A 12926-nucleotide genomic window follows, 5' to 3' on the forward strand; every position below is an offset into this window, starting at 1 on the left:
CCTGCAACCCAGGCTTGTGTCCCAACAAGGAATAGAACTATGACCTCCTGGTTCATTGGTCAATGCTCAGCCACTGAGCGATGCCAGCTGGGTCAGTTTGGCAGTTTTTAAAAGTTAAATGGAGCTCCAGAGCAACTGTCTGGTTTTCCTGCTTGATCCCTGGCAGGGGGCCTGCAGGAGGCAGCCAATGAATGATTCTCTCTCATCATTGATGTTTCTATCACTCTCTTTCCATCCCTTTCTCTCTGAAATCAATTAAAAATGTATTCTATTAAGAAAGAGCTGACTCTGACAGGAAATATTTCCCTATCACTTCTGATATCATATATTGAAAAAGTAGGTGCCAGCTGGTGCTGGATGTTGGAAGTCATGCAATAGAGATGGTGAGAGGATCCCAGGGAATGTTGGCAGCACGTACTCCTCCGTGCTTCCTTGCCGACTCAATTCTATCAACATTTTCTCCCCAAAGTGAATTAGGTTCTAAACATGTTCCACATATCTGTAACTAATATTCCCGAGGCACCACAACAAAGTTCCAGAAATAAATTAAATCACGTGAGAAAACAACTCTTATTTTACTGTGTTCATTATTATTTGATTTTGGATCTTATAGCGTATATCTCAAAATTGTAATAAAGGAAAATATAAGTCAAATAAAAATGGAAAGGAAGGATGATGGATGGAAAGAAGAATCACAAAGTATGACATATCTCAGTTTTTGAGTCAGTAAATTCTTATATGTCATCTGAAGACAACATCTTTCAAATCTAGATTCCTACTCTGAATTTGAAAATCAGCCCTGACCAGTTTGGCTCAGTGGATAGAGCATCGGCCTGAGGACTGAAATGTCCCAGGTTTGATTCCGATCAAGGGCATGTACCTTGGTTGCAGGCACATCCCCAGTAGGAAGTGTGCAGGAGGCAGCTGATTGATGTTTCTCTCTCATTGATGTTTCTAACTCTCTATCCCTCTCCCTCCCTCTCTTTAAAAAATCAAAAAAATATAATTTTTTTTTTAAAAAAGAAAGAAAATCACATAAAAGTTCCTATGTAAGGTAGGAAAGTAAAGTCAGCTTGCTAGGCTGTAGTTCAACTCAATCTCAGCCTCTTTTTTTTGAAAAGTGAAGTGAGAAAATAATCTCAAAGAAATGTTTTCAAGACAAAATTAAGTCATTTATGTGAAGAAACAAGTAGCATCCCAATATCGTAAGCAGGTTGTTCTGATTACTGTATGATTTTAATATATTTTCTCCTGGAAAAAAACAAGCAAACAACCCAATTAAGGTGAAGATCAGCAACATATGAATACAACATTTTGGGAAACTAAGTCAGCGCTTGATATGATAAGTGCTTTAAATTAAGAATAGCTGCAGGAATGCTGACTAAACATGGAACATTGTGGACACCATACAGGGAAGAAAAGTAAAAAAGGAATTCACAAGAGAGTTGTTGAAAAGAAACTAATACAGAAACAAACAAATGTGAAATCACACATGCTTTGGAAATAAACAAAATCAAGCTTATTGTTGAGGTGTGAAAAAGAGCTAGGTATTTAAATTTGCAACATTTACCTTTGGGCACACAATGTACACTTAGTTCTAAGGCCAGAGCACTATCTCAGACAAGATGCTGCTAGTGTTAGGAGCTTTCTCAGGGCCCCTTTAACATCCTTGTTCCTCAGGCTGTAGATGAAGGGGTTCAGCATGGGGGTGACCACGGTGTACATGACTGAGGCAACTGAGTTGTGTAGGGAAGAATGGGTCAGAGCAGAACTGAGGTAAACCCCCAGGCCTGTCCCATAGAACAATGAGACCACGGAGAGGTGAGAGCCACAGGTGGAAAATGCTTTATATTTCCCTCCTGTAGAGGATAGTCTCATTAAAGAGGAGACGATCTTAGAATAAGAAAAAATAATACAAGTAAAAGGAAACACAACCAATAGGACAGCAGCTACATACATGAAAATGTTATTGATGAGGGTATCAGAGCAGGCCACCTTGAGGATCTGAGCCAGTTCACAAAAAAAATGTGGAATTTTTGTGCCCATACAGAATGTCATCTGCCTCATCAATAGAATATGAACAAGGGAGACCCAGAAAATGATGAGCCAAGACACAAGAACAAGAAAACCACAGAAGTGTGGGTTCATGATGACCATGTAGTACAGAGGTTGGCAGATGGCCACATACCGGTCATAGGCCATCACAGTCAGGAGGAAGTTGTCCATTCCAGCAAAAATCATAAAAAAATACACCTGAATGAGGCATCCGATGTAGGAGATGTTTTTGCTCTGTGCCTGGACATTCACCAGCATCTTTGGGACCGTGGTGGAGGTGAAACAGATGTCAACAAAGGACAGGTTGGTGAGAAAGAAATACATGGGCGTGTGGAGGTGGGAGTCAGAGCTGACGGCCACAATGATGAGCAGGTTTCCAAGCACAGTGAACAGGTACATGGACAGGAAAACTCCAAAGAGGAGGGGCTGCAGTTTAGGGTCATCTGAGAGACCCAGGAGGAGGAATTGTGACACTTCTGTGTGGTTTTCTGCTTCCATGCAGCTGGTGTGTCTTATAAAGAAAAAACCCAAGACAACATTCAATAAACAGCCAAGTGGCATCTCCGTTATTCATCACATTTTGATTTCACCTTTGCATGAACATCTTACATGATCTAGTAGTCATTCCTATGCCAGTGACTCACTCATTCAAGTGGTAATCCAATTTTATTTAAAATTGTGTAATTATTCAAACTTTCTTTAATTTAGCAGAAATCTTTCTCTCTCTCTTTATGTTCCCCTCACTAATTCTATTATCCAAATTTGTGGACATATACCAATTTCTTCTTTCATATGAGCCTTAGAAAATAGCTAAAGGCATTTAAGGTCTTTTCTTTGATAATATCATTTTGTAATAGTGATTAAAACATGTGTTTTCAACTCATGTAACCTTAATTCTGTAACCTGATGCTTTGTATTGATGTCACAATTAACTCTACATGTGCCTTCCTGTGTTTCTTTTTAAAATGTGGTTACTGCTATTACCATCTTTCTGAGGTACAAAAATGCCTTTAATCACAGTAACAACTTGATAAAATATAGCTGTTATTATCATTATTAATCCATTCCTTCATCTCAATTATTGTTTTTTTTGTTAAGCCTCATCCGAGGATATTTTCCCCCATTGATTTTTAGAAAGAGTAAAAAAAAAGGGGAGAGACAGAGTGAGAGAAAAACAACAATGTGAGAGAGACACATTATTTGGTTGCCTCCTGCATGCTCCCCTGCAATTGAGGTACATGGCCTGGACCAGAATTGCACCAGTGACCTTTTAGTCAGTCGGCAAACGCTGTAATCACTGAGCCAAACTGGTGAGGGCTCAATTATGTTTGATATATAACTCTTCCAAAGTACAGTATAGAGCTGTGATTTAGAAAGTAGGATCTTGAGTCAGAATTCGTGGAATAGAATTTCGTCTACCATGTTATATGTCTGTGACCTTGACAAAGTTATTTAATGTCTTTCAGCTACTAATACCTCACCTACACAATGACATTAGGAAATATTTTCCATATTGTAAGACAGATGAGTGATTAAATGAGGTGGTACATGTGTATAATTTTTCTAGTGTAGTCTCTGTGGCATACAGTGGACACTTGATAAAAGTGATTTCTGTTGTTAACATCACCATAAATCTGTCTTGCATGGTCACCATTTTTAGTATTTCTCTTAAACTGTGCAGTCATCATTATAAAACAACAGGTCTGCTATCTTTTTTTATTTTTTATCACCACACAACACTTCTAATTAATGAAGATCCTTATGGATTCTTATTTCAGAGACTGCCTGCCAAGTAGATTCTTCCAAGAAGAGGTAGATGCATATGGACTACATAAATACTAGGAAAGAACAAAAGCACACTACCTCGAAAAAATAGAAAGCATGTGTGAGATCATGTGTACATGCTCTCAAGTGGAGATGTGTTTATTAAAATCAGTGGAATTAATTGAAAAAATAATGTAATTCATGTGAAAGTATTCAAAGTGCCTATACATGAAATCACCCTAAAAATTGAAAGGCAAATTTAAGATTTGAAAATAAAAGGCCATAATGATGAGCAGGTTTCTACCAGTCAAATGGTAGAAAATATTTGCAAACAATGCCTCCACTAAAGAGGCTAATATCCAACACATATAAAGAACTCATTCAACTCAACTATAACAAAAAAAACCTCAAGCAGTTCAATTAAAAAATGGGCAGACAATTTTCCCAAGAATACATGCAAATAGCCAATAGACACATGAAAAAATGCTCAACTTCACTAGCTATTGGGGAAACGCAAATAAGATCCACATTGAAATATCACCTCATACCTGTTAGAATGGTCATGATCAATAAGAAAAGAAATACGTTTTTAAGACCATGTGGAACTTGGTATCAGAAAGGGTTTCAGAGAACCGTGAGATAGAGAACAGGTCCTTAGGGTCAGGAGGGACAGAATGTGTGAGTCCCACAGTTTGAGCATTCCACAATATTCCTTAAAGTGCCTCTCAGGTTGGTAATTTTAAGCTCATTTGTGGGTTATAAGTTGTAACTGTTTTTGCTCACCATTGTCCTTTCAGGGACCTATCTGGTGCCTGGCACGTAGTAGGTGCTCAGTGTATGTTAGATGTATAGTAAAGTTTGAGACCAAAGTGTCAACTATAACACAAAAGGGAAATCTTCCAGTTCATCATGTAATTAATTGCTTTCCTCCTGCTAAATGAGGAAAACAGTGGCAATTTCTTAACTCAATACCAGCTGTTTTAAAACTGCAGACAATAGAAATCAACAGATAAAGAAACAAAACAAACTTATAAACATGGACAATAGTATGGTGGTTATCAGAATATTCTACATTAACTCACTAGGATAGTTGTGCTAAAATCATGAACAGACTAATGCAGTAAACTTTATCTTCAATTAGTTGATATTCTGCTGTACATCTAAAGAAATTGGTAAAATGAGGGGGAAAACTTGCCTGAGTACTGAATATAAGAAATAATTATATTAATTGTAGCTAATATTGTGGACACTAAGGTGAAACAATAACACCAATAGAGAACTACTAAGTGCTATCAGTGAGTCAGATCTGCTGCAAAATAGATTAGTAATACATTAAAGAGACTCACTCACATTGGGAACAGCATAGATAAGACCTCATGCATAGATCTCCAGTGAGCATTTAATGAATAAATGGTTGAACACGGAAATCAAGAAGAGCCTACAATTATGGGAAAGATTAGAATAAAGCTGGAGATACTCAGGAAAACAATTCTCATTGTGGAGATCTCTTGATTCTGAAGACAGAGAAGGAAACAGGCCAAAAGCTGGAAAAGACAGGGTTCAGTGGAAACTAAAATACCTTCAAAGTACAGCGACTTCATTGTAGTAAGCTAAATATTACAGGACTGTCCCAGTCTAATTATTCCAGAGGTAAAGCCCAGTACCCACTTGTCTCATTTCCTTTTCATTCCAACAGCCCTCACTGGAATACAAGGACCTTCTCTGCAGGATACTACTGAAGCCTTCTGTTCTCCAAGGTCTGTCTCTGGGAAGCCCAGTTGAGTTTTTATTTGCCTGGGTTCAGAGAATTAAGGAAAGCAGCAAAAGGTACAAGTTTAAAATTTCCAGCACCTCAAGGGTTGAATTCTCAGAGCTCCTCATTAAGAAAATTGTTCTATTGTTGTTTCATCCTCCAAACAATTCAGATCCCAGGGGGAGCAAAGATGAAAGAATGGAAAAATTTTCTCTGATGCTGTGTCTGTACAAGCATCAAAGGGGGGAGATTACATTTATTTTCTCTGAGGAGAAACACTTCTTTCTTTGATTTGACTGAAAAGTGGCAAGGTGTCTCCTAAGGAATGTTTAATGGTCTCACACACCAATTTTCTCTGATGTTCTTCCTTTGAAGAACATTTGGAGTTTCATGGATTACTTGGTGTCCACAATATCAACAAAGCAAAGAGGTCCTTTCACAGGAGAAGCAGAGCTGTAAATAGTTTGGTTCTGTGGAAAGGACCAGTCAAACAAGGACTGAAAAATGTCCTTGGCATTTCCTGGTGAGATGGACCTTCTGTGGACATTAATGAGGGCTCCACTTACTACCTCTAAATAGAGAACCAGAGACAGAAACAATCCAGGTAGAGGGGTTTGAAGAGTGAGAATTGGGGGGAAATAGGTGACAATATAAACCACTTATCATGTTTGTGGGAATGGGAGGAGAGAGTATAAAGCACAGTGTAAAGGCAGTGTGGAACATGAGAGGGTTTAAGAAAAATGTAATGGAACAGGTTCAGCTTCAAAGACAATGACCAAATTTAGTGCAGGCATTTGAATACACAGGAAGTGCTGACTACATAATCCACAGGATGCAGTCAATAGAAGTCACTGACAATCATAGTGTGCGTCATCTTTGATTTACTGGATCAACTTCTTGCATAAGTTTTTGAGAAGCTCTTCCATGGTTACAGTAGGTCTCTTTTAGGGGAGAGGTTGAGTGAGATGCATTAAAATACAGGATGATCAGTGGAAAGAATTATAGCTTCTGATATTGTAGGGGGTATTAAAGCCACACTGATACTCAATGTCTCTCTCCTCTGCTATCCATTCTCAACTCTCCTCAGCCTTGATTATTAATTGTGTTATGAATGACTTACCTGGTGGGGTGATCCTAACACTCACCCCCTAGGGTTAACCAGTGTCACCCTCATAAATTAAATTTAGAAAATTATTCATATGTTTTTTATTCTTTTTGTTGAAATGACAAAAGGAATTGCTGTTTTTCATTTCATTCTCTTTTTTTGGTATGATCCCATTTATATGAAATGCTCAGAATAGACACAACTATAGGCAGGGCGCAGATTAGTGATTGCCAGGGCTCCGCTGGAGGAGGGTGCTGGGAGTTACTGCTTCACTCCTGGAGTTTCCATGTGGGGTGATGTGGGGTGATGAAAATGTTTTGGAACTAGACAGAGGTGATGGTTTTATAACAGTTAAATGTACTAAATGCCACTTAATTGTTCACAACTGTTCATTTTGTTATATAAATTTTACCTCAATTAAAAAAATACATGATTATAAAAGTTTCCAAACACTATCTCCTCACCAGGCCCCTGCGTGGTTTTCTTCTCTTCCACCCAATTAGAGTAGGCAGAGTAGGCCCCGCTGTTGGGGAGGCTAATCCAAGGCCCTGGGATGCTGCTGCTGCTGTCCCCATTGTGGTCGTCACAGAGCCATCTCCTGAGTGGTAAGTCGTCCTCCAGGCTTCAGCAAGCTTGCTCATGGTGCTGGAGGTCATGGCACTGTCCCTCTCTGAAGATACATCCGCCGGATCTTTTTCTTCATTTCTTCATTTCCTTTGCATATTGTTTGTTTCAGCTGTCAATCCTCATCTTGCAGGACATTATTTCCCATCTCAACTGATCTGTTACCCATTTTCCTTCCATAGCTTTTAACACTTTTTGAAATTCTTCCTGCCTGCTCTTAAGTTGGCTTAACTGTTCCTTCTTGTCTATAAACCTCTCACGGTCGCAGCCATCGAAGTAGGCGAAATCGCCGTTCTTGAACGCAGTTGGCGCAGATGAGCCACCAGCAGGTGGTATTTCACAGTGGACACTCTGCACTGCCAGGTACAGCCCCACTGTGTCATCCACTGAGTCCACCAGGTACCTGGAGAGCAGTCTGAGCTGCAGCCGGGAGCCTCTGGCACCCTGTGTCCCTTCCCACTGGTAGAGGCCATGATAGCCTGAGAGCGGACTAGTCACTCATTTCCTTTTCTAATGTGTTATTATTAGTAAACTAGAGGCCTAGTACATGAAATCATGCAAGAGTAGGCCTTCCTTCCCCTGGCTTCCCTCTGGCACCAGGACCCAGCTTCCCTAGAAGCCCTGGCTTTGTCCAGAAGGTCACCCGGAAGGATGCCCAGTCTAATTAGCATGTTACACTTTTATTATTATAGATTAGAAAGCAATGAATTTTTATACATTGGTTTTATATCCTGCAAATTTACTGTATTTGTTTGTTGTTTCTAATAGTGTTTGGTGGAGTCTTTAGGGTTTTTAATATACAGAATCATGTCATCTGTAAAGTGTGACACTTTTACTTCTTCCTTTCCAATTTGGATGCCTTTTATTTCTTTCTCTTGCCTGACTGCTCTGGCTAGGACTTCTAGAACTATGCTGAGTGAATGTGGTGAGAGTGGGCATCCTTGTCTTGTTCCTGGTTTTAGAGGAAAAGCTTTCAGCTTTTCACCATTGAGTGTGACATTGGCTGAAGAGGTGTCATACATGGCCTTTATTATGTTCAGGCACGTTCCTTCTATTGCAATTTTATTTAATGTTTTAATTATAAATGGATGCTTTACCTTGTCAAATGCTTCTTCTGCACCTATTGATAGGATCATATGATTTTTATGCTTGGTTTTGTTATTGTGTACTACTGATCAATTAATGACAATGTTTGCTTTTGGGGGACAAGTATGCAGGGCAATGACATCATACAGAGATTTAAGGAAAACAAATTCTAAAGTTTTAAATCTCTATAAAACATGAATTTGGAAGAAAATAATGTTAAATGCTCATATTTTAAATATTAATGATAGTTATAAGAGGTAAAGGTTAATTGAACAATTTCTAAATGCCTTGCAGTATTCTAAGGCAGTGTTACTACCACTAAGAACTATAGAAATTATTATTTAATTGCTTCTAGGCTGTGACGAGGCATCAGTACATTTTACAATATTCACAGGTAAACATGATAATCAACTAGGACTGAAATCTACTTGTTCAAATATTTTAGGTTTAATTTAATTTAATTTCTTAAAATAACCCAATAAGGTAAGTTCAATTATTATCCCCACTTTACTGATGTAGAAACTCCTTAGGTGTTTGTTACATCAATTTACTTTTCTCCTTTGTATTTTGTCCAAAATTAAATCATAGTGTGACCTGGCCAGAGAAATAAAGATCAGAGTTGGCTTTAGAGAGTTGATTTAAGGAAAATTGTCTTTAAGAAAAATTAATTTAAAATAGAATTGGGTTAGCACTGGCTGGTGTGGCTCAGTTGGTGCGAGTTTCATCCCAGACACAGAAAGAGTGCTAGTTGGATCCCAGTCAGCGGAAATAACCAGGTTCTGGGTGTGTCTCAATTTGGGCACATGGGGAAGGCAACAGATCAACGTTTTACTCTCACATTAATGTTTTTCTCTCTCTCTCTCCCTCTCCCTTCTCTCTCTCTCTCTTTCTCTGAAGTCAATAAAAGCATGTCCTTGCAAACTCAATTCTATTAACATTCTTCCCCCAAGTGATTTAAGTTCTAAACATGTTCCACAAATGTGTAACTATTATTTCTAAGGCACCCCAACAGAGTTCCAAGAAAATTAAATCATGTGAGAAAACAACTCTTATTTTATTGTACTCATTATTACATGGGTTTGGATCTCAGAGGGTCTATCTCAAAATTGCAATAATAGGAAATAATGGTCAAATAGCAAAGAAAGGAAGGAAGATGGATGGAAGGATCACAATGAATGACACATGTCAGTTTTCAAGGCAGTAAATTCTTAGATATCATCTGAAGACAACATCTTTCAAAGATTCCTACTCTGAACTTGAAAATCACACATCACAGTTCCTGTGAAAGGTAGGAGAGCAAAGTCAGCTTTCCAGGTTGTGGTTCAACTTTAATTCAGTCTCTTCTTTTGAAAAGTGAAGTGAGAAAATAATGTCAAAGAAATGTTTTAGAGATGAAATCAACACATTCATGTGAAGAGACAAGTAGAGTCCTCATATCCTAAGCACATTGTTCTAATTACTATATGATTTTCATATAATTTCATCTGAAAACAATAACAACAACAAGCATACAATCCAATTAAGGTGAAGATAAGCAACAGACGACAACAGAGGACAACTTTTTGGAAAACCAAGTCAGCACTTGATATGATAAGTGCTTTAAGGTTAAAGTTAGAAATCTTAAAAATAGCTGCAGGAATGCTGACCAAACATAGAACATTGTGGAAACCATATAGAAAAGAAAAGTCAGAAGGAATTTCTGAGACTTGCTGAGAAAAGTAATACGAAAACAAAAGTGAAATCACACATGTTTGGAAATAGAAGAAATCAAGTCTGTCTTTGAGGTGTGAAAAAGAACCAGATATTTAAATTTGCAACATTTACCTTTGGATACACAATGTACACTTAGTTCTGAGGCCAGTGATCTATCACAGACAAGATGTTGCTGGTAGGTTGAGGAGTCCTCTCAGGGCCCCCTTCACATCCTTGTTCCTCAGGCTGTAGATGAAGGGGTTCAGCATGGGGGTGACCAGGGTGTACATGACTGAGGCAACTGAGTTTTGTAGAGAAGAATGGGTCAGAGCAGAACTGAGGTAAACCCCCAGGCTTGTCCCATAGAACAAGGAGACCACAGACAGGTGAGAGCCACAGGTGGAAAATGCTTTATATTTCCCTCCTGCAGAGGATAGTCTCATTAAAGAGGAGACAATCTTAGAGTAAGAAAACAGAATCCCTGTGAGAGGAAGCACACCCAGGAGGGCGGTAGCCACATACAAGACGATGTTATTGATGAGGGTGTCAGAGCAGGCCACCTTGAGGATCTGAGCCAGTTCACAGAAGAAATGTGGGATTTCAGTGCCGACACAGAAGGTCAGTCGCCTTATTAGAAGAGTATGAAGCAGAGAGACCCAGAGCATGATGAACCAAGATATCAGAACCAGAATGCCACAGAAGCGGGGGTTCATGACGACTGTGTAGTACAGCGGGTGGCAGATGGCCACATACCGGTCATAGGCCATCACAGTCAGGAGGAAGTTGTCCATTCCACCAAAAATTATAAAAAAATACACCTGAATGAGGCACCCAATGTAGGAGATGTTTTTGCTCTGTGCCTGGACATTCACCAGCATCTTTGGGACCGTGGTGGAGGTGAAACAGATGTCAACAAAGGACAGGTTGGCGAGAAAGAAATACATGGGCGTGTGGAGGTGGGTTTCAGAGCTGATGGCCACAATGATGAGCAGGTTTCCGAGCACAGTGAACAGGTACATGCACAGGAACACTCCACAGAGGAGGGGCTGCAGTTTAGGGTCATCTGAGAGACCCAGGAGCAGGAATTGTGACACTTCTGTGTGGTTTTCTGCTTCCATGCAGCTGGTTTATCTTATGAAGAAGGAGACAAAAGCAACATTCAGTAAACAGCCAAAAGGCATCTAAGGGAGTCATCAACTTTTGATTCCACTTTTGTGTGGACATCATTCATGATCTAGTAGTCATTCCAATGACAATGATTCACTCATTTAAGTGGTAATCAAATTTTATTTTAAATTGTAGTAATTATTCAGACTTTCATTAAGTTAACAGAAACTTTCTCTCTGTTATGCTCTACAGACTGGTTCTAATTCACTTATCTGAATTTATGGACATTAACCAATTTCTTCTTTAATATGAACCTTTTGAAATACATAAAGACATTTAAGGCTTTTTCTTTGATAACCTCCATGTTTCTTTTATTTCATATTGGGAATTAAAACTTGTCTTTTCATCTCAAACATCCTCAATTCTGTGTGACCTGATGCTTTATATTGATGTCACAGTTAACTCTCCATGTGCCTTATTGCATTTCTTTCTAAAAATTTGGTTACTGCTCTTACCACTTTGTGTGGTTCAAAAATGTCTTTAATTTTTGTAAGTTCTCACTAAATACAGTAATTTTTATCATTTTAATTTAATCTTTCGTTACAATTGTTTTTGATATGTAACTCTGTCTAAATACAGTATAGAGCTGTGATTTAGAAAGTTGGATCTTGAGTCAGATTTCCTGAAATAGAATTTAGTCTACCATGTTACATATGTGTGACAAAGTTATTTAATCCCTCTTACCTGCATATACCTCACTTACACCAGGGGAGTAGTAGATATTCCCTCCAACGTAAGATGGGTGAGTAATTAAATGAGATGATGCATATAGTTTTTCTATTGTAGTTTCTGTGACATAAAGTGAACACGTGACAAAAGGGAAATTCTGTTCTTAACATCGCAATAAATCTCTCTCACATGGTGATCAGTACTAGTATTTCTCTTAAGGTTTGCCAGTCATCATCATAAACTTAACTGGTTTGTTACCTTTATTTTTTATTGTCATGCAGGGCTTCTAATTAATGAAGATCCCCATGGCTTCCTCTTTCAGAGACTTCATGCCAAGTAGAATCTTCCAAGAAGAGGAAGATACATATAGACTACATACATTGATACTAGGGGAGAACAAATCACACTACCATTTTAATAAAATAGAAAGCATGTGTGAGGTCATGTGTGCATGTTTAAATGCTCTCAAGTGGAGACATGTTGCATTATAATCAGTGGCATAAACTTAAAAAAATAGGATTCATTTAAAATTATTCAAAGTGTCTATAAATGAAATTATCCTAAAAATTGAAAAGCAAATTGAAGATTTGAAAATAAAAAGGCAACTAGTCTAATGGGAGAAGATATTTGCAAATAATACCTCTGATAAAGGGGCTAATATTCAAAGTATAAAAGAACTCACACAATTGAACAACAAACAGTTGTTCAATTGTATAATAATTAAAAAATGGGCTGCGGACCTGAACAGATACTTTTCCCAAGAAGACATAAAGATAGCCAATAGATATATGAAAAAATGCTAAACTGCAGTAGCTATAGGGGAAATGCAAATAAAGTCCAAATATGATACCACCTCATACCTGTTAGAATGGCTGTTACCAATAAGAAAAGAAATAAGTGTTTGAGACACTGTGGAGAAAAGTGAAGGTTATGGAAATGAAAATTGGTGCAGCCTCTATGCAAAACAGTATAGAGATTTATAAAAAATATAAAGAATAGGTTACCTAATCA

General features: G+C 38.2%; 1 protein-coding gene and 1 pseudogene across 1 annotated transcript; both read right to left on the reverse strand.

The window, feature by feature from the left end:
• Nucleotides 1-1611: 1611 nt before the first annotated feature.
• Nucleotides 1612-2583, reverse strand: LOC118658542 (olfactory receptor 7D4-like). Its single transcript, XM_036314054.1, has one exon. It carries the CDS (start codon nucleotides 2551-2553, stop codon nucleotides 1612-1614), a length of 942 nt encoding a protein of 313 aa, XP_036169947.1. The 5' UTR covers nucleotides 2554-2583.
• A 7672-nt stretch (nucleotides 2584-10255) lies between these two features.
• On the reverse strand, nucleotides 10256-11303 carry LOC118658674 (annotated as a pseudogene).
• Nucleotides 11304-12926: the final 1623 nt, after the last annotated feature.

The sequence above is a fragment of the Myotis myotis genome, unplaced genomic scaffold (assembly GCF_014108235.1).
Source record: "Myotis myotis isolate mMyoMyo1 unplaced genomic scaffold, mMyoMyo1.p scaffold_m19_p_6, whole genome shotgun sequence".
NCBI lineage: Eukaryota > Metazoa > Chordata > Mammalia > Chiroptera > Vespertilionidae > Myotis > Myotis myotis.